The sequence below is a fragment of the Euleptes europaea genome, chromosome 2, assembly GCF_029931775.1.
Source record: "Euleptes europaea isolate rEulEur1 chromosome 2, rEulEur1.hap1, whole genome shotgun sequence".
Classification (NCBI taxonomy): Eukaryota; Metazoa; Chordata; class Lepidosauria; order Squamata; family Sphaerodactylidae; genus Euleptes; species Euleptes europaea.
Genome location: NC_079313.1, coordinates 126,053,379 through 126,073,133, shown reverse-complemented (window position 1 = coordinate 126,073,133; position 19,755 = coordinate 126,053,379). Strand labels below are relative to the sequence as shown.

Below are 19,755 nucleotides of genomic sequence, written 5' to 3'. Positions count from 1 at the left end.
AGACTTCAGGTCTTTGTTTGGCTTATGCATGCCATTTCTGACCGTCAGAGGTTGCCTCGCTCTTCCCCTGTATTTCCCCGCATTTTGCCCTTGTTTTGAAGGATCCGTTTTATCTGGGGAAACGCAGGGGGAGAGTGAGGCGACCTCTGACGGTCAGAAAAGGCATGCAAAAAAAGACCTGAAGTCATCAGAGGGGTGACGGCGACTGAAATAGCCATGCACAAAATACCCTAGATTCCACTATCTCATTCTGTAAGACAGACATTGTGTTACAATGGATTTTGTCTCCCTCCCCAAACAAAACAATTTTAGCTGCTTTTTGAACTGGAAATGCAGAATTGTGCCCTGAACATGCATGCAAATTTTTGCTTTGATATCTTCACGTTTAAGAGCAGTGTTACACCATACAATGCATCACTTGGCTAAGCTGTAGTCAAAAAGGGCAAGAGTCCAGTAGCACCTTAAAGACTAACAAAAATATTTTCTGGTAGGGTATGAGCTTTCGTGAGCCACAGCTCAATTCTTCAGAATTGGCTAAGCTGGTTACTGAAAACTGCCTGTCTCTTGTTGTTACATCAGTTTTCTTACCTACATAGGGTTGCCAACCTCCAGGTAGTAGCTGGAGATCTCCTGCTATTATAACTGATCTCTAGCTGATAGAGATCAGTTCACCTGGAAAAAATAGCCTCTTTGGCAATTGGACTCTATGACATTGAAGTCCCTCCCCTCCCCAAACCCCACCCTCCTCAGGCTCCGCCCCCAAAACCTCCGGCCGGTGGCGAAGAGGGACCTGGCAACCCTATACCTACGTCAGCATGTTAGACCTTATCTATATAGGCCTGTACAATGTTGATTTCCAAAATTCTGGTTTTTGGGCAGAGCTAGGGATGGGATCCAGCATGCTGAAAAGGAAGGTTGCTAGCCAAGAAGTAAGAATGCGTTTTCAAAGACAGAGATATAGTCAGATAATGTCTATGTTCCTTTTAATAGATTCCTTATGGGAGAAAGTGCTGTGCCATTTTGGTTTCCCAAGGTGAGATATCAATTTTGTTGTTGTTGTTGTTCAAAGCAGACTTGGTTTTTCTAAAGCAAAAAAAAAAAAAAAAAAAAAGCCCCACCCTAACTGTAGCTCAACAATTCATCCAGATTGACTCCAGTTACCCAGGAGCACAAAAGGGAAATTGGGCTGGACCCACGCATCTCTCCACTCTAATGTGTCTTCCCTTCCGTAGATTTAGTCGTATCGATGCTGGGAACATCATACGCCTTTTGGCTCCTGACATTGGAATGTTCTTTACCGGCCTCGTAGTCACAAGGATTTGCAAAAGGATGGTGAGACTCTCCAACCGGAAAACCCAGCTGCCTTCTGGAATCCAGAACCTGTCTGTCTGTGATGACAAAAAGAAGGAGGACGAGGAGGAAGAGGAAACGGTAGTGATTTAGACGCGTGTTTTGTTTCTTGGCCTCATGTGCTGGCTTTCAAACACTCGATACTGTGTGAGGATTGAAAAGGGGGAAAGACGTGTGTTTTCCTTTGCCTCTTACAACTGGACATGCAGCAGGAATGCTTGTTACCTCGGGTTGCCAGCTTTGGGTTGGGAAATACCTGGAGATTTGTGGAGGGCAGGTGGAGCCTGAGAAGGGCAGTTTCCCTTAAGTTGCAAATTTGTAGCAGGCCCAGAGAAATTGTAAAGGAGGGGCCGTGGCTCAGTGCTTGGCATGCAGAAGGTCCCAGGTTCAATCCCCGGCACTTCCAGTTAAAGAGACCAGGCAAGTAGGTGATGTAAAAGACCTCTGCCTGAGACCCTGGAGAGCCGCTGCCGGTCTAAACAGACTATACTGACTTTGATGGACCAAGGATCTGATTCAGTATAAGGCAGCCCCCATCAGTGGCCAGGGGGACCTGGCAACCTAGGGTTGCCAACTGCCAGGTAGTGGGGAGAAAAACAGCACCTCTGTACTCGTACCAAAAGGTTTAGAAAAACAGTACAGGAAACTGATTATACACAAAGTGCAAATATTTATAAGCTACTGAGGTGAAACATAGACCTTATACGTGACATATACACAACACAATTATATACAATATGTACAGTTCACACAAAAAATGTAGAGAAATTTCCAAAGGTCTCAACTGAGTACCAAAAATATATAGAGGAAGTTCCAAAGGTCTCAACTGAGTACCAAATGAATGCTAATATTGTAATCCTTGTGTAAAGTTCATATAGAGCCACAATCATCGATGGATACGGCCGTTTCAGATCCACAGCAGTGGAAATCTTTCTTCAGTCCTTCTAAAAATTAATATATTACCATCAGTATATAAATATATAAAGATTATGACTATTAAAAAATGAGTCAATACAATATACTTACAATACAAAAGTGCTGTTACATATTCATCATTCCTTCCCACACAGGATAAGTATAAGCAATTACAATCAGACGTCAGTAAAGTACTTCACATAGTGCAGCTAGTAAATAGAACAGAGTCTTAATCAAATACATAGGAAAACCCAGGTGTTGCTGATGATGCATCCCCGAAGTAGGTTAGAATTCTTAAATTGAACTTTATGGCATTGAAGTCCCTCCCCTCCCCAAACCCCACCCTCCTCAGGCTCCACCCCCAAAATCTCCCGTGGGTGATGAAGAGGGACCTGGCAACCCTATGGCAACCCTATCCCATCCTAGGAGTTCTGGCTGAGTCAACGGTGGCTACCTGAGATATGAGGGAAGTGGGTGGGGTCCCGTTTGCCTCCTGTAGCTTTGGGGGAAGTCCCTGACTTTGCCTCAGGTCCCTCAGCTGAGGATGGGCCAGACGCCTCAGCTGAGGATGGGCCTGGACCCAGACAAAAACAAAAAATTAAAAACGTAACAAAAAGTGAAGAACCACAAAGGCCCATAAAATGGCTCAGAAGTGACAATGGGTTAATTTTGGTCTACTACCTTGAAAGGAAGAGCCCCATGGTGCAGAGTGGTAAACTGCAGTACTGCAGTCCAAGCTCTGCTCACGACCTGAGTTTGATCCCGATGGAAATTGGTTTCAGGCAGCTGGCACAAGGTTGACTCAGCCTTCCATCCTTCCAAGGTTGGTAAAATGAGTACCCAGCTTGCTGGGGCTAAAGTGTAGACGACTGGGGAAGGCAATGGCAAACTACCCCGTAAATAAAGTCTGCCTAGAAAACGTTAGGATGTCATGTCACCCCGTGGGTCAGTAATGACCCGGTGCTCGCACAGGGGACTACCTTTACCTTTTTATCTTGAAAGGGGGTGCCTAAGAAATGCAATCACATTCCATGCAGCAATCACATGGTGTTCTACCTGTAAGCCATTTTTCTTCCAAGTTTAAAACAATACACTTGGGAACCACCCGCAGGGTATGGGAAAGAAACACACATTTATTGTGCGTCATAAATAATAGTAATGGGTTGGATCCCTCAGAGCTGTTCTGCTAATGGTGGTGCAATCCCCCGATACAAGAGGTTCTTCTGCTAATGGAAGAGCCTCTTGAATCGAAGAAAGGTGCCTCGCGCTGGAGGGAGATAACGCCATTAGCTGAGCAGATCCTACCCAATAGTAACGTGGAAACGATTAACCACACGGCCCATTGCCGTATTCCTCTTCAGCACTAAATCTAAAATCCATTACCATAATATCATGCATACTGCATTGTGTTGCAAACCACATATTATCCATACCTTATGTCAAAATTCAAGCAGACAGAATGGATATTTGTTTTGGAATTCAGAGAGCATGATTCTACGGATGTTTACTCATAGGCGCCAAGTATAATTTCCCTGGGCCTGCTACAGATTTGCAATTTAAGGCACCCTAGTCCAATCCACTACACAGAGGCAGGCAACAGCGAACCACCTCTGTTCATCTCTTGCCTTGATAACCCTACAGAGTTGCCCTAAATCGGCTGCGACTTGACCGCACTTTCCACCACCAATCTGAAGTGAATGTGAACAGGCCTGATGTCTCAAAGACTTTATAAAGGGCCATCTACCTTCGAGAACTCTAAAGAAATACCTGTGGTGGTTTTGGTAGACCGGCGTTCAAAATACAGCCATAGGCGCTGAACCAGAAGCACGCATCCATGATTAGCGTGACCGATTCTGCAACATTCCTTCCTTAGAAGAAGTCAGGCTTCACTGTAAATGTACAATAAGGAAAAAATGTTTTCCTTCTTTTTTGGCTCTTACTTTAAACACTGTGAGATCACTGAAACAAATCTGCACACACTAGCTTGTCCATAGAGTTTGTTTAGGATATCAATAAGACAACTCAATGTGTTTTGACCAGTTTCCCCCCAATAAGGTCTTTGTTGTTAATACCCTGTTCGGGAAACAGCTTCATTCCCTAAATAACTGAAATGCAAATGGAACAAAATCTGATGTGCTGTCAAGTTGGCTTTGCTCTTCATTGCCTTAAGATCTGACTCGTTGAATTGGTTCCACGTTTATAGGATTCTGAAGCAGATAGTCAAGATACTGATGAAGGGACAGGCAGCTTACTGGAGAAGGAGCACCGGGGAAGAGATCCTAATGCCAGCCAATCGGGTTTATTCCAGAAACTCACACTTTTCCTAGTAGGCTTGAAGATCCTCTTTGGAGGGGTGGCAGATGCTGCTAGCAAAGTGGTGGCGACACTGCTGTTAGGCTTAGCAGGTAAAAAAAAAACCTTCCAGGACTGGTTCACACATGCATATTTACTTATTTATTTATCTAGCTATTTGTTTGCTTATTTATTATTTACTAACATATCCCCGGCGACCGTTTGCCCAGGCACTGCTTGAAGACTGCCAGTGAGGGGGAGCTCAATTGATTCAGTTGATTCAGTTGCTGAACTACTCTTAAGTGTACCGGTAATCCCTCACCCCAATATCCAGCTGGTACCTTTCCACCTGTAATTTAACCCCGTTATTGAGAGCTATCCTCCACTGCTAATTTACCTGTGAAGTAGATTGGGCTGGGAGAGAATGAGAGGTCCAAGGCCAACCCGTGTCAAACTGGGATTTCAACTTTGTCACATGAAGAGACTTTTGAGTCAGAACATTGGCCTGTCAGGGTCGGTATTGTCTATTCTGACTTGCAGTGACTCTCCAGGGTGTCAGGTAAAGGTCTTTCTCATCATTTACTACTTCATCCTTTTAACTAGAGCAGGGGTCCCCAACATTTTTGAGCTTGTGGGCACCTTTAGAATTCTGACACGGCATGGTGGGTGCAGCGACAGAATGGCTGCCACAGGAGGTGGAGATAGCCACAAAATGATCGCCACAGCTTAATTTCAGTAACACAGTGCAGATCCTTGTGTTGTGGTATCAGCTGCTGCCAAAGCAACAATTTTTTAAAATCTGCACAGCCGATCAGAAGCCTTGCTGGGCAGAAGCCCTACCTAGCCCTACCCACTTCTCAGAAACACTTGGTAGGTGCCAGAAAGAGTGTCAGCAGGGTGCCATGGCACCCATGGGCACCACACTGGGGATCCCTGAACTAGAGGTGTTGGGGATTGGACCTGGGACCTTCTGCAAAGGCATCCCAATATTTGGGTCCCCACACCACTACCACCTGTTTTGTTGAGATTAAGTTTCAACTTTTTAGCCCTCATCCATCCCAAAACTGCTTCCAGGCACCTATTCACATTTTCCATAGCCTCCCTTGAATCTGCTAGATGTACAAGATAGATAGGGTTGCCAGCCTCCAGGTACTAGCTGGAGATCTCCCACTATTACAACTGACCTCCAGCCGATAGAGATCAATTCACCTGGAGAAAATGGCCGCTTTGGCAATTGGACTCTATGGCACTGAAGTCCCACCCCTCGCCAAACCCCACCCCTTAGGCTCCACCCCAAAACCTCCCACCGGTGGCAAAGAGGGACCTGGCAACCCTACTCCTCAGGATTCGCCCCAAAAACCTTCCACCAGTGGTGAAGAGGGACCTGGCAACCCTAGAGATAGAGCTGAGAGTCTTCCACATATTGGGGGCAAATTCAGCTGTGTTAGTCTGTCCGTAGAAGTAGAGAAGAACAAGAGTCCAGTAGCACCTTAAAGACTAACAAAATTTCTGGCAGGGGGTGAGCTTTCGTGAGTCATAGCACTGTGACTCACGAAAGCTCATACCCTGCCAGAAATTTTGTTAGTCTTTGAGGTGCTACTGGACTCTTGCTCTTTTCTACTGCATGGTATGACAGTTTTCTGTTCACAAGGAATTTTGCTATCTTTTATCGGGAGCAGCATTCAAACATGCAACAGCTCACCTTACGGTTGCCAGGTCCCTCTTCGCAACCGATGAGAGGTTTTTGAGGTGGAGCCTGAGGAGGGTGGGGTTTGGGGAGGGGAGGGAGGGACTTCAATGGTATAGAGTCCAATTGCCAAAGTGGCTGTTTCCTCCAGGTGAACTGAGTTCTATTGGCTGGATATTGGTTGTAATAGCAGGAGTTCTCCAGCAAGTACCTGGAGGTTGGCAACCCAATCTCACCTGTAGTCTGAAGTGTTATGGTCCAGAGGCAGTTACTGTTGGATTCTGCTAAATGCATAAACTGGCGTTGATTTCCCAAAAAAAGGAAAAAAAAAGAATTGTGACTATCTTATGAACGTAACGGTTTGACATGTATCCTTGGCCTGACCTCTGCTTTTTTTTTGGTTTTTAAATTTTGCTCAGGCATAATCCTACCATCGGTGACGTCTGCAGTGTATTTCTTCCTCTTCATGGGCTTGTGCTCGTGGTGGTCTTGCCATCGGCCTATCAGCCCAGTTGTCTTCAACAGCTTGTGTGTGATGATCGCAATATTCAACGTGGGCCATTTAACTGTCCTGTATCTGTACCAGCTGCCCTATCTTCAGGCCCTCGTTCCTGCTGAAGACCTTTATGCCAGGTAAAAGTTATTGCATGGACCCTGGAAAAGCTCCCGCGTAAGTGGAAGCTGGTAATAGGGTTTGCCTCTAGTTTGAAAAACAGAAATAGCATCTGAATTACAGAGAAAGGTTTGAAAAGAATGTTGATTCACTAAGGTTGTTTATGCGTGGGAGTTTTACCTGAGGTTCATTGGACCCGCACTTTCCTGTTGGGAATCTATGCACCAGCAGTCTCCAAGCTCAAATCAAGTCCCCGCCCCTTTAAATTCTGTTTTGTAATTGACTTACTTTGTAGAGCTTACTGTGAGAGAAAATCCCCCCCAAACCCAAGTGCTGCATAAAAAAACATTTTAAGAACAAAAAACGGAGCAATCTGAAAGGGGGCAGGGAGAAATCCAAGCCTCGGTTTTAAAAAGCCTTTCTTCTGCTCAGAAAGCGGTCCAAGGAAGCATTTGAATACCTGCCTCTTTACACATTGCTTTGTAATTGTCTGTCTGCTTTCTGTGATAGAAACCAAGCTTGGGTGTCCCGTGCTTTGCCTTATGCATGGGGGTTTCACTCAGGCTGAGCTCAGGGGAGAGGGAAGAATCGGGTTTAACAGAGGAACAGGAAGTCCTGGGATTTGTGAGGGCTGGCAGCGAGGTCCTTTCTATTGGATGGAAAACTCATACATAACTCCAAGGAACAACCAAGACAGACTGGGGGCAAACGTGAGTGAAAGTACCCATGCATAAATGACCTATGTGAGGAGGGGAAGGGAAGGTGACTGTAAGCTGGTTTGAGTTTTCCTTAAGTGGTTGAGAAAGTTGGCATATAAAAACCAGCTCTTCTTCTTCTTCTTCTTGTTCTTCTTCTTCTTCTTCTTCCGCTATCTACCATCTCACTTGTCATAAAGTTTAGAACAGATCTCAAGCGGCATAAAAATTTCTTCTGTGGTGTTTGGTTAGTGCTTGCTCACTGGCACACTCAAGTCATAACTTGCATCTGCAGCAGTCAAATGACCTTCATACGTATCTGAAAGTGTTTGCAGTGGTTTCCTCCTCCTGTTATTCCATAAAAACGTTAAGCAATGGAGCTTTCTGCATTTTCATCCTTCTCCAGGCTCTTGGGCATTGTTCCGCTTATTAAGGCCAACATCACTGTACCCTGGAAGCTTGAAGTTCACCCTCAACTAAGCTGGCCGGTGGCTTTGAATCCTCTAGTGCTGCTTACACTCTACTATACACTGGTCATGATGCTCCAGCAGTGGGCGCTGCCTACAAAGGTAAGTGATGCACTGAAGTGCAAACCACCCTAGTTAAACTCTTGAGGCTCTGCCTTTATTCTAAACTCCAGGTTGACGGAATGGATACTGGGCAATATGCAGTCCTTCCAATGTGTTATTTTTCTTCTGTCTAATTAGCAATAGTATATACCAACTTGAAAAGCAGCCTAGACGAGCATAATATATAGTATGTTTGAAGTGTAGTTTTAAAATACCCTGTGTAGTAGAACAAGTATTATTATAAGTCTGACATCAGAAACCACAATATTCAAAAACCAGTGGGAGAACATTTCAACCTTCCAGGACATTCTGTTGCAGATTTAAGAGTAGCAGTTCTCTTACAAAGGAATTTCAAAGGGAGATTGGAAAGAGAAACTGCTGAATTACAGTTGATATTCAAACTAAAGTCAATGCATTTACCTGGGCTGAATAAAGACCTTGCATTCATGGCTTATTACCAATGCTGATTTCTCCACACCCATTTCTGGATAGCAGGAATAGGTTTGCCAGATCCCCACTGGGGCGGGGGATCTCCTGCTTTGGGCTCCCACCCCCAGCGTTGTTCAGCCAGCAAGTGGGGGTCTTATCAGCTGCAAATTGAGGCCTAGGCCTCATTGCCATTGGCGCGTTGATGTCACTTCCGGAAGTGACATCATCACATTGCTGGCGATGTGGGAGATGTTCTGATATTTCGGCAAAACTCTATGGTAAAATCAGGGGGTAACTGGCAATCCAGAGTAGGAGGGTTGTGCACTTCTCACTTGGATGTCTGTTTTTCTCTCATACAGTTGTCATCTCCCCTCCACTTTTGCAGCAATTCCTATTTTAAACACAAGAATCTACAGCCACCATGTCTAATTTACATCTGATGAAATGGGCTGTCTAATCCACAAAAGCTTGTGCTGAAATAAAGAACTTTCTAGTTTTTAGGGGGGTGGGCACTAGAATCGTGTTTATTTTCTGTCCAGTGTGCAGCAGTTGCATGGGATATTATTTTCATGGATGTTTCCAACTTCCCTCCTAAAATGAACATATAATTTAGGGAAGCAAAGGAGAGGCTACACATCTGCAGACTGAAGACTACAGTGAGATGAAGGCAGATACTGAGTTCTGGGTGACAACACATGAAAGCGTCAAGGTAATCTCGACTTTGTCTTGGGCCGACAGTCTGCAAAACCTGTGTGGTAGGAAGCCAACCATGCAATCCTAAACAGAATTACCTTGACTTCAATTAGTAGCGTTGCCAACTGCCAGGTAGTAGCAGGAGATCTCCTGCTAATACAACTGATCTCCAGCTGATAGAGATCAGATAACCTGGAGAAAAATGGCCGCTCTGGCAATTGAACTCTATGACATTGAAGTCCCTCCCCTCCCCAAACCCTGCCCTCCTCAGGCTCCACCCCAAAAATCTCCCGCCGGTGGTGAAAAGGGACCTGGCAACCCAATCAATTAGGGTTGCCAACTCCGGCTTGGGAAAAGCCTGGGGATGGTGGAGCTGGGAGAGGGGAGGGAGTTCAGCAGGGATCTGATGCCATTGACTCTTCCCTCTGAAGATGCTATTTTCTCCAGGGGAACTGATCTTTGGGGAGATTATTGCTCTCTTCAAGTATCTGAAGGGCTGTCACTTAGAGGAGGGCAGGGAGCTGTTCCTGCTGGCAGCAGAGGATAGGACTCGCGATAATGGGTTTAAATTACGAGTGGAAAGGTACCGGCTGGACATTAGGAATAATTTTTTTACGGTAAGAGTAGTTCAGCAGTGGAATCAGCTGCTTAAGGAAGTGGTCAGCTCCCCTTCTCTGGCAGTCTTCAAACAGTGTCTGGATGAACACTTGTTAAAGAAGCTTTAGGCTGATCCTGCAGGGGTTGGGCTAGATGGCCTGTATGGCCCCTTCCAACTCTATGATTCTATGATTCTAGGTTGCCAGCCCCAACTTCAATGGACCTAGAAGGGTATAGCTCTGCTTAGGACTGCACTGCCAAGCTGTCTCCATTTTTTTTAACCTTCAGGCACCTTACGTTCCAAGTGGAAGTTCTCAAGACATCCCCCTCTTACAGTGTCGAAGTAGGGGTAGCAGCTGTAACCTGTACGTCTACACCAACACTGGACGCTGCAGTTCCTTGTCAGGTATTGTGGTCCAGATGGCAGGGCTGAATGTGAGGTGTGAGCAGTTTCCATCACCAAGCGTTGCAGCTTGCCAAGGGGAAAGTTGTGAGGATCATCTGAATGTTCAAAGCTGTAGAAGATACATGAACCAAGAATTTCACAGCTTAGCTACCTGTCATCTGGGCTTTCTAGGATAAAGTTCATGAAACCTTAAGCCCCAATATATCGGTTAATCTCTATGGTTCCTCGAGTCTTTTTGTTGTTTTATTCCAAGCTAAGATATCCTGAGCCTCAACTGGAGAAGTAGCTGAGTGTTGGGAACTGGAGACCCCCAAAATTGTGTTGGTCTCTAATGTGCTACTTGACTTGAAGAAGGTGGTAATTCTCTCCTCTCCCTGTCATCACTATTTGCTATCATATTTCCCGTCTCTTCTCTTTTGTTGTATCTTTAAATGTGGGTTGTTCTGGTCTCCAGAGGACTTCCCTATCTGTTCTGCAGGTTCATTCATAAAAATAAAATGCTGTGAAACCTTATTTGCAAAATCTATAAACACCATTTTATTCAGTATCTGCCCTGAGTTAATTAGCCTTTCTGTTGAGATCTTTGTCTCTACATTTTATATTCCCTGTAGAGGTTTCTGGAGGCCCTGAAAATATGACAGAAATTGATGATGAACTTTGCATGGAAGACAACCAGCCTAGCACTTGGTCGGCCTTGGCACATTTCCTTATGAGTCAGAGCTACGTTACTGCTTTGATTGCCATGATGGTAAGAGACCATTTATGTCCATGCAGACCCCACCTGGCTTTAGCATTGCCAGCACTGCCTCGGCAAATGCTGGGAAATTTTGAGGACGGTGCCTGGGGACGGTAGAGTTTTGGTAGGCTGCGAAATCACTTCTGGGTGACCCTCTAGGAATTCCTCCTAATCTCTATGGTAAAGATGATAGAGACGTGGGGAAATTCCTGAAAAGTCACCAAGGTGGTCATTTTTATCTTGCTCCTCAATTTCTCTAGGGTGGAGAATTGGGGCCCAGGGCACCAATTTAACTTGCACGGGTGGGAAAATGGCAGATCTACCTGTCCTCAGTCGTGTCCACCAGCCAGAGTGGTGCAGTGACTAGTCCAGCTCCCAGTACTCCCCTTCAAACAGGAGAAAACCTTTTATATGTTTATTTTCAGGTTTGGAGTATCACTCACACCAGCTGGCTGGCTTTTGTCCTGCTGATCTGGTCCTGTATCATCTGGATGGTGCGCGACCGTCGCCTGTGTGCCCTGCAGAGCTCCCCCTTCCTGGTGGCCTATGGAAATGTCCTGGTGGCCCTCAATTTCTTTGTAGGATTGAATGTTTCTCAGAAGGAACTCTTTCCTGGAGTTCCAACCTCATTGCTTATTGATTTGGATTTAAAGCCTTATTCGTTACCCTGTGTCCACCTGGCAGCTAAGGTGAGTCCCTTTCAGTTCAGTGCTGGACTCAAATTTAAGAGCAAGTCCTTAACATTACATACAGGATACTATTTTTAAGGGAATAAATAACCAAGCAGACTGAATCTATGATCTCCATACTGGCGATGGAGGGTGAGCAGGATGGGGATGTTTAGGATATACAGTATCAACAATTTTGTAACATCTTAAAGACCAATAACCATTTATTTTAGCAAATATTTATAGTTTTTAATACCTTAACAATAGTGATGGTAGCCCAAGTTAAGCTGTGACTTGCTACAGTGATGTAGTCTTGGGTCCTGAACCCTGGATTATTCTGAAATTTCACCAACCACTGCTCAAACATTCAAAAATATCACTGCAACTCAAAAGGCATTCCTGGGGTGAAAGGGTTTAGGATGTTGCCTAAAGGCAGCTCCGCTCTGGAAGGCCCTGGAAACACCTCCCAGGATGCTGGTGCGGGGCCTTGCACTGCTGGAACGTTGCTAGGAGGCAGTGCTGGTGGTGAAGCCCCGCTCAGTGGCGTGGCGTCCTGGGGCCGACGTAGGGTTGCCAACTGCCAGGTAGTAGCAGGAGATCTCCTGCTAATTCAACTGATCTCCAGCCTATAGAGATCAGATCACCTGGAAAAAAATGGCCACTTTGGCAATTGAACTCTATGGCATTGAAGTCCCTCCCCTCCCCAAACCCCGCCCTCCTCAGGCTTCGCCCCAAAAATATTCTGCCGGTGGAGAAGAGGGACCTGGCAACCCGCTGACGTGAATGCCCCCCTGCCAGCGTAAGTGCCCCTTATTCCAGGATAAATGGGCACTTACACCAGCTCCTATGCTAATTCACCACCCCCTTCAGGATTGTGCTCAAAGAGTGGAACTCTTGTAGGATAGCACTGATAGTCTGGCTAGAGTTTGCATTTTCTTTTTGGCCGGCTCTTTTTGTAGACACTCTTCACCCTTGAGCTCCAAATACAGCCGAGTTGCTCTTAAACCCAAATTATGTGTATGCCTCTTCAAAACATATATGTGATGTTATTGCAGATTTCATACCTGTTTACCTTTTGGCTGTTGCTGAAGCAGCATATGGTGCAAAGGCGAAAGCAGAAGAAAGAGGAAGAAGATACACTTCAGGCCGTGACAGTAGACGAACCTGGTAAGAAAATTTAGTACCACATGAAGTTTTTTCTTCTTCAAGTGCCTGTCAAGTCAGAATCAGTTTACAGCCACACTGTAAAGGGTGGGTGGGTTTCAAGGCAACTGGGTTTCACGTTGTCTGCCTCTTTGTAGCAACCCTGGACTTCCTTGGTGGTCTCCCATCCAAGTACTAACCAGGGCCGACCTTGCTTAGTTTCTAAATATGATGAGATTGGGCTAGCCTGACCATCCAAGTCAGGGCACATAACATTTCCCATTACATTTAAAAAAAAATTTTTTTTTTAAAGTGCAGCTTATTGCATCCATTGGCCCAGGCTAGCCTGATCTCGTCAGATCTCAGAAGCTAAGCAGAGTCAGCCCTGGTTAGTATTTGGATGGGAGACCACCAAGGAATACCAGGGTTGCTGTGCAGAGGAAGGCACTGGCAAACCACCTCTGTTAGTCTCTTGCCATGAAAGTCCCAAAAGGGGTTGCCATAAGTCGGCTGCGACTTGACGGCACTTTACACACACACACATTGCATCCATACATGCTTTCTGTAAGTATTCTAAAATTAAACCTGTGCAAAATGATACAGAGCTTTGTAAGCAATGTAGCACATCCAGGTTTCCCTTGGCTTCATCCACTCAACAGATGACTGGGTTAGAGGACAGAAGAGATAATTTCTGTGTTGTAGTGTAGTGGGCCAGCATGGTGTGGTGGTTAAGAACAGTGGTTTGGAGCGGTGGAATCTGATCTGGAGAACCGGGTTTGTTTCCCCACTCCTACACACGAAGCCAGCTGGGTGACCTTGGGCTAGTCACACTCTCTCAGCCCCACCTACCTCACAGGGTATCTGTTGGGGGGAGGGGAAGGGAAGGCGATTGTAAGCCGGTTTGATTCTGCCTTAAGTGGTGGAGAAAGTCGGCATATAAAAACCAACTCTTCTTCTTCTTCTTTCTAGAAAAGGCAGTCTGGGGGGACTTAGGCAGATCACGAGAGGGGTGGCAGGAAAGGTTGTGTCAGTGTTCGGCTCTTGCAGCCCTTTCTTACATGCCCAGGTAGTGCCGATGTCCAATTTGGGGTCAGGAAGCAATTTTCCTCCAGGCCAGATTGGCCAGGGATCTTGGAAGATTTTATTTGGCCCTCTTCTGGGCATGGAGTAGGGGTCACTGTGGGTGTGGGGGGGCGAAGAAGGGATTCTCCCTTAAGTGGCAGAGAAAGTCAGCATATAAAAACCAACTCTTCCTCTTCTTCCTCCTAAGTCTGAGGAACAAACTGCATGAGGTACAGGAAGTTCTGTGAAAGGAGCTCCTAATTCCCCGCCCCCTTCAGATTCAATGATCAAGTGCCCCGGGGGGGCAAATTTCGTGGTGTGTTTGTGTGAAGCGTTAAATCTTCCTTCCTCTTTCGCCAAGTTGAAACATCCCCAGACAACTTCTACTCAAATCACTATCAGTTTATTTTCCCAAAAGGCACATATAGCAGCTCCCTGTGGCTCTCCAGGTACAGGAGGGGTAGAGTTGCCGACATCCAGGTGAGGCATGGAGAGCTCCCACAATTACAACTGACCTCCTGATGACAGAGATCAGTTCCCCTGGATCAAATGGCTGCTTTGGAGGGTGGACTGTATAGCATTATACCCTGATGAAGTCCCTCCCATTGCCAAACCCTGCCCTCTCCAGGCTCCCCACCCCCAAATCTCCAGGAATTTCCCAACCTGCAGTTGGCAGCCATAGTAAGGAGAAGGTTTAACCTCCCCTTGCCCCATGGGCTTGATCAAAAGCTGGCACCTGCATGCCTTATTACTGGGAGCTCCATTCACTGGGCTCCTAGGATGACATCTGGCTTGGCCCTGAATTGCTCCACTCAGCAGAACGAAACAGAAGTATGAACTGTATCGCTTCAGACTGCCAATGGGGAAACCACATTTACAAATGCTCTTTGGCAGAGTACCCTCAGTGGCCTGTATCCATGCCATTGTGTGCATAACAAACATTTCTACCAGCTGTTATTGCATCCAAAGAAGTGGGTGTTGACGAACAATCCCAGGAGACTTTCATAAGTAAATCAAATGGCAAAGATGACAGACAGCTAAGATTGATGAGAACGATTTTGTAAGGGTAGTCTTGCCTTCAAGGGTTGTAGATCGGAACGGTAATTTAGAGTGCCCTAGTAGCGTTTCTGGCTGATTTAAACTCCTATTGCAGAAATGGACAAACGGCGCAACCACCTTTTGGATTTCCTCGGTTCCGTGGTAATGGAGATGCTTGTAAAATACTGGATTTACTTCTGCTCAGTCATGTTTTTCATCGTCAGCTTCAATGGCAAAGTAGCTCTGTACAAAATTCTCTACATTGTGCTTTTCCTGCTTTGGGTGGCTTTGTATCAGGTAAGCAAACCTAGGATCGGACACATCTGTGAGGCTGTTTTGGGTTACTTGGTGGCCTGTCCCCTCCCTCCAAATTGTTTGATAGTAATTTTGAACTCATTATCAGCGTAACGTGCCACTTAAGTTGGTTGACTATTCCATACTAACAACAATTAAAGATTTACAGTGAACAAAGCAAATTTTGTATCAAGAAACAATTACTTCTGCGGCACATAATCCCCATTGTTGCATGTCTCTTATTTTTGCATAATTAATTCCGCAATTTCATTTAGATGTGTCCCAGTAGCACCTTAAGAGCCCAACAAGATTTTTGGGGGTATGAGCTTTCAAAAGTCAAAGCTCCCTTTGTCAGATATCTTCATATCAGCAAGATACTTGCCACTATATGACATCCCTGTCTGATGAAAGGATGTGAGCCAGCATGGTGCAGTGGTTAAGAGTGACGGACTCTAATCTGGAGAACTGGGTTCTATTCTTCCACATGAAGCTTGCTGGGTTACCTTGGGCAATCACAGTTCTCTCAGAACTCTCTCAGCCCCACCTACCTCACAGGGTGTCTGTTGTGGGGAGGGGAAGGGAAGGTGATTGTAAGCCGCTTGAGACTCCTTAAAGGTAGAGAAAAGCAGGGTATAAAAACCAACTCTTCTTCTTTGACTCTCGAAAGCTCATACCCTGAAATTCTTGTTGTTCTCTATGGTGCTCCTGGACTTATATCTAGCTCTTCTACTGCAGACCAACAACCTCTTCCACATAGCAAACATTCGCTCATGGCTTTCCTCCAGCTTGGGAAAGCTCAGTCAGTTCAGTTCCATGGAAAACATCTGCAAGCATAAGAGGGGAGAATTTTGGGGGCAATTTTCCCCTGCTGTGGCAGCCCTTCGGCTCCCCCTTCACTCTGCCTCCCATCCCCTAGAAGTAGTATTTTGAGGGGCATTCCAGGATGCAGCAGGAAGGGGGAGGTGGGGAGGTGATGGAATTTCTGCCATGGGATTTAAACATGATCCAAACCCATTTCTATCCTGGTCCTACCCCTTCTGGATGCCATTTTTTTTAAAATATATTTTTATTATTTTTTCAATAATAAACAACATTACATTTAGACATACACCCTCTATATCAATAAAAATAACCATTACAAATTCATGGAATTATTAGATGTATGTCTTCAAAATACAATCAAAAATAATTGACTTCCCCACCGTCTTCCTCCCTCTCTAAAATATCTAAAATCTCCTTTGCATCCATGCATTCTAATTCATTTATAAATCACCCTATTTCATATTGTATTTTCCCCTTATCCAATATATTCAATATTATTTATACCAAAGAGAGAAAAAGAGAAGAAGAAAAAAAAAGGAGAAGAAAGAATAAAAGAAAAATAAGAGAAATCTCACTTCCCTCATATATTCATCTCAAAATACATATGTTAATCTAAAAAGAAAAGCGAAAAAAGAGGATTAAAAAAAAGATATACAATCTTGTACAAAGATAATGATTATAGTATTTTCCCTCTACCCCCCACCTTTCCCATGTTGAAAATCAAATAAGTGTTCTTCCTGCTTTGTCAGCCCTTCTTCTTATTCTTTTTCTTCTGTCGGGAGTTTCTATCGCCCATCACTTTTTTGCTCGAAGTAGTCTCCTTTCTGGAACAATGCCATTTTCAACACAGTGCTTACAAGCTGCGGAAGTGAGTCTTACAGCCAATTTGGACAGTGTGGAAAGAAGAGGCAGACTGTTTGGAGAACCAGTCCAAGAAAGTAGGGTTGCCAACCTCCAGGTACTAGCTGGAGATCTCCTGCTATTACAACCGATCTCCAGGCGACAGAGATCAGTTCCCCTGGAGAAAATGGCCGCTTTGGCAATTGGACTCTATGGCATTGAAGTCCCTCCCCTCCCCAAACCCCACCCTCCTCAGGCTCTGCCCCAAAAACCTCCCTCTGTTTGCAGAGGGACCTGGCAACCCTAGAGGGACGGTGGTTTTAAAATTGTGCTCAGGGCTGCATAACAGGTTGGAAAGTTCTAAGAAAAGAAGGGAGAGAAGGGATTGTTTGGTCCCATCTGTTCTTTTATGCATTCGACTCAGACGGTTACAATATTTGTTCAGTATTGCCTTTGTTCTGAAAATCACAGCCAAGGGACAGTGAATGGTTAGCAACTCCAGTTTACTCATATTTTTTGTGTGTAAAGTGCTGTCAAGTCACAGCCAACTTATGGCAACCCCTATAGGGTTTTCACGGCAAGGCATGAGCAGAGCTGGTTTGCCATTGCAACCCTGTGTAGCAACCCTGGACTTCTGTGGTGGTCTCCCATCCAAGTTCTAACTAGGGCTGGCCCCTATTTGCTTCCAAAATCTGATGAGGTTGGGCTAGCCTGGGCCATCCAGGTCCTGGCACTCTTATTTTACACAAACACATATTTAAGATGTCAGTCAACTTATATACTAAGACCTGTAACTGCATCCTCCTGTTTCAGGTTCATTATGAGAGTTGGCGGCTAATCCTGAAGGGTTTTTGGCTCACCGTCGTCTCGTACTCAATGATGGTCCTCATTGCTATTTACGCCTACCAGTTTGAAATGATTTCTGAGTTTTTCTTAAAGACCTTGGAAATACCAGAGGAGAGGTAAGGGCTTTCAGTAAGATTTAAAATATTCTAAATTCGTTTTCTCCCCTTGGCATTCATTATAGTAACTTCTAAGGGAAGTTGCATAGTAGCAAATACAGATTTTGTTGTTAATATTCAAATGTACAAGTAGGGTTGCCAACCTCCAGGTACTAGCTGGAGATCTCCTGCTATTACAACTGATCTCCAGGCGATTGAGGTCCGTTCACCTGGAGAAAATGGCTGCTTTGGCAATTGGACTCTATGGCATTGAAGTCCCTCCCCAAACCCCGCCCTCCTCAGGCTCCACCCCAAAAACCTCCCGCTGGTGGCAAAGAGGGACCTGGCAACCCTATGTAGGGACCCGTGAGACTCATGGGGGGATCCCATCCTCTCCCCCCCACTCCGCCGAAGCCTGCTTGCCGTTCCACATTTGGTCTGGAATCCCACTCCTCCTACGCTCCCCACAGCTCTCCTCCCTTTCAGCACCCAGTATTATTTACCTGTGGAGTGGGTATTCTGTGGAATCCTAGGTAAGATTGAAGGAATTTTAGATAAATTCATAGTTCCTTCTGCAATAAACAGCCAGGAGGGCTGGAGTTGTAGAACCTCGAACACTCAGTTGTTGATTTTTGTTTGCTGGGGAAATGCAGGAGATGGTTCGCCGGTTGGCCCATTTGTATTAACAAAGGATTCCAGTTACGGTTACTTGTGCTTGAGGACCCATAATAATAGGAATTAATTCCTTTCTTCACCATACTGTCTGCATCCATTTCCCCCTTTTTTTAATTGGACAGGTTAAAAGATCTGGGTCTTGAACAATTCAGCACCATAGAGCTGTTTGCAAGGATTCTACTTCCTGCTGCATTTCTCCTGGCTTGCATCCTTCAGCTGCATTACTTCCATAAAGATTTTCTGAAGATCACAGATCTGACTAATATTGTCGTCAACCCTGCTTCTTCACCTGGCAGGTACTGTGTGTGGCGTAAGGAGTTTGTGCATTGCGTTCAGAGAGATCCGTGCATTTCTTTGAAAAATTAAACATCAGCGACACCTTAAAGGCTTAACAGAATTTATCTGCTTAAAATTTTATGACTCAGAGATCACTTTGTCAGGTGCATTGGAGTGTACATCCATAGGGGACATATTTGTATTTCAAATTACAAACAATGGAAAGAGGGGAATGAGGAGCTGTTACAAAAAGAGACTAGTTAGAAACAATGGCTAGCTGACAAAAGTTTAGTCTATTCAGAGTGGGTGAAGAATGTGCAAAACTGTAGATAGATGGACAGAGCTGGAAAACGCCCATCAAGAAGAAAAGGCAGGATATAAATATTTTAAATAAATAAAATGATATCTAATCAAGGAAGATGCTGAATGAGATATAAACAGAACTAATTAACATTTGCAAAGCATAGGTCATGCTGAGTTATTAGCACCAATAGTGAACGAGGTAACCAAATTCTTTATTCATGTCTGGACAAGAAATAGTGTTGAATATCTTGATGAGTTCTAATTTAGCACTTTTGTGTTAGATTCTCCCTTTGAAGCTCTTCTGAATTTTTTTTGTGTGTGAGAATTCTCAGCATTTATTTGGTTGGACACGTTCTGCTCTATATGTTAGTGGAAAGAAATGAGGTTTGATAGGCCTTAATCATATCTAGATTTATAGTCTCAGAACATACCCAACACTACCCTCTCTTCAGCTATCCCCCAAAATTATAGAGGCTGAAGAAGCCCAAACAACCCCAAATAAAGGGCACAACATTGTCAGACACCCCTAGGGCTGCCAGGCCATGTCTGGCAACTGGCAGGATATTTGGGTGCGGGGGCATGGGGGTGCGGCTGTGACATCATATGTGCTTAGAGTTGCCAGGTCCCTCTTCACCACCAGTGGAAGGTTTTTGAGGTGGAGCCTGAAGAGGGCAGGGATTGGGGAGGAGAGGGACTTCAGTGCCATAGCGT

General features: G+C 45.1%; 1 protein-coding gene across 1 annotated transcript in view; it reads left to right on the top strand.

Moving 5' to 3' along the window:
- The first annotated feature begins 968 nt into the window (after positions 1–968).
- Positions 969–19,755, top strand: part of LOC130473373 (piezo-type mechanosensitive ion channel component 2-like) — a 90,435-nt gene continuing 71,648 nt past the window's right edge. Inside the window, exons 1-12 of the mRNA XM_056844894.1 lie at positions 969–1,033; positions 1,233–1,431; positions 4,469–4,670; positions 6,664–6,877; positions 7,959–8,121; positions 10,129–10,246; positions 10,858–10,994; positions 11,408–11,671; positions 12,706–12,817; positions 15,009–15,190; positions 17,663–17,811; positions 18,588–18,761. Of these exons, the coding sequence (XP_056700872.1) occupies positions 969–1,033; positions 1,233–1,431; positions 4,469–4,670; positions 6,664–6,877; positions 7,959–8,121; positions 10,129–10,246; positions 10,858–10,994; positions 11,408–11,671; positions 12,706–12,817; positions 15,009–15,190; positions 17,663–17,811; positions 18,588–18,761 (1,979 nt within the window). The remainder of the gene's footprint in view (positions 1,034–1,232; positions 1,432–4,468; positions 4,671–6,663; positions 6,878–7,958; positions 8,122–10,128; positions 10,247–10,857; positions 10,995–11,407; positions 11,672–12,705; positions 12,818–15,008; positions 15,191–17,662; positions 17,812–18,587; positions 18,762–19,755) is intronic.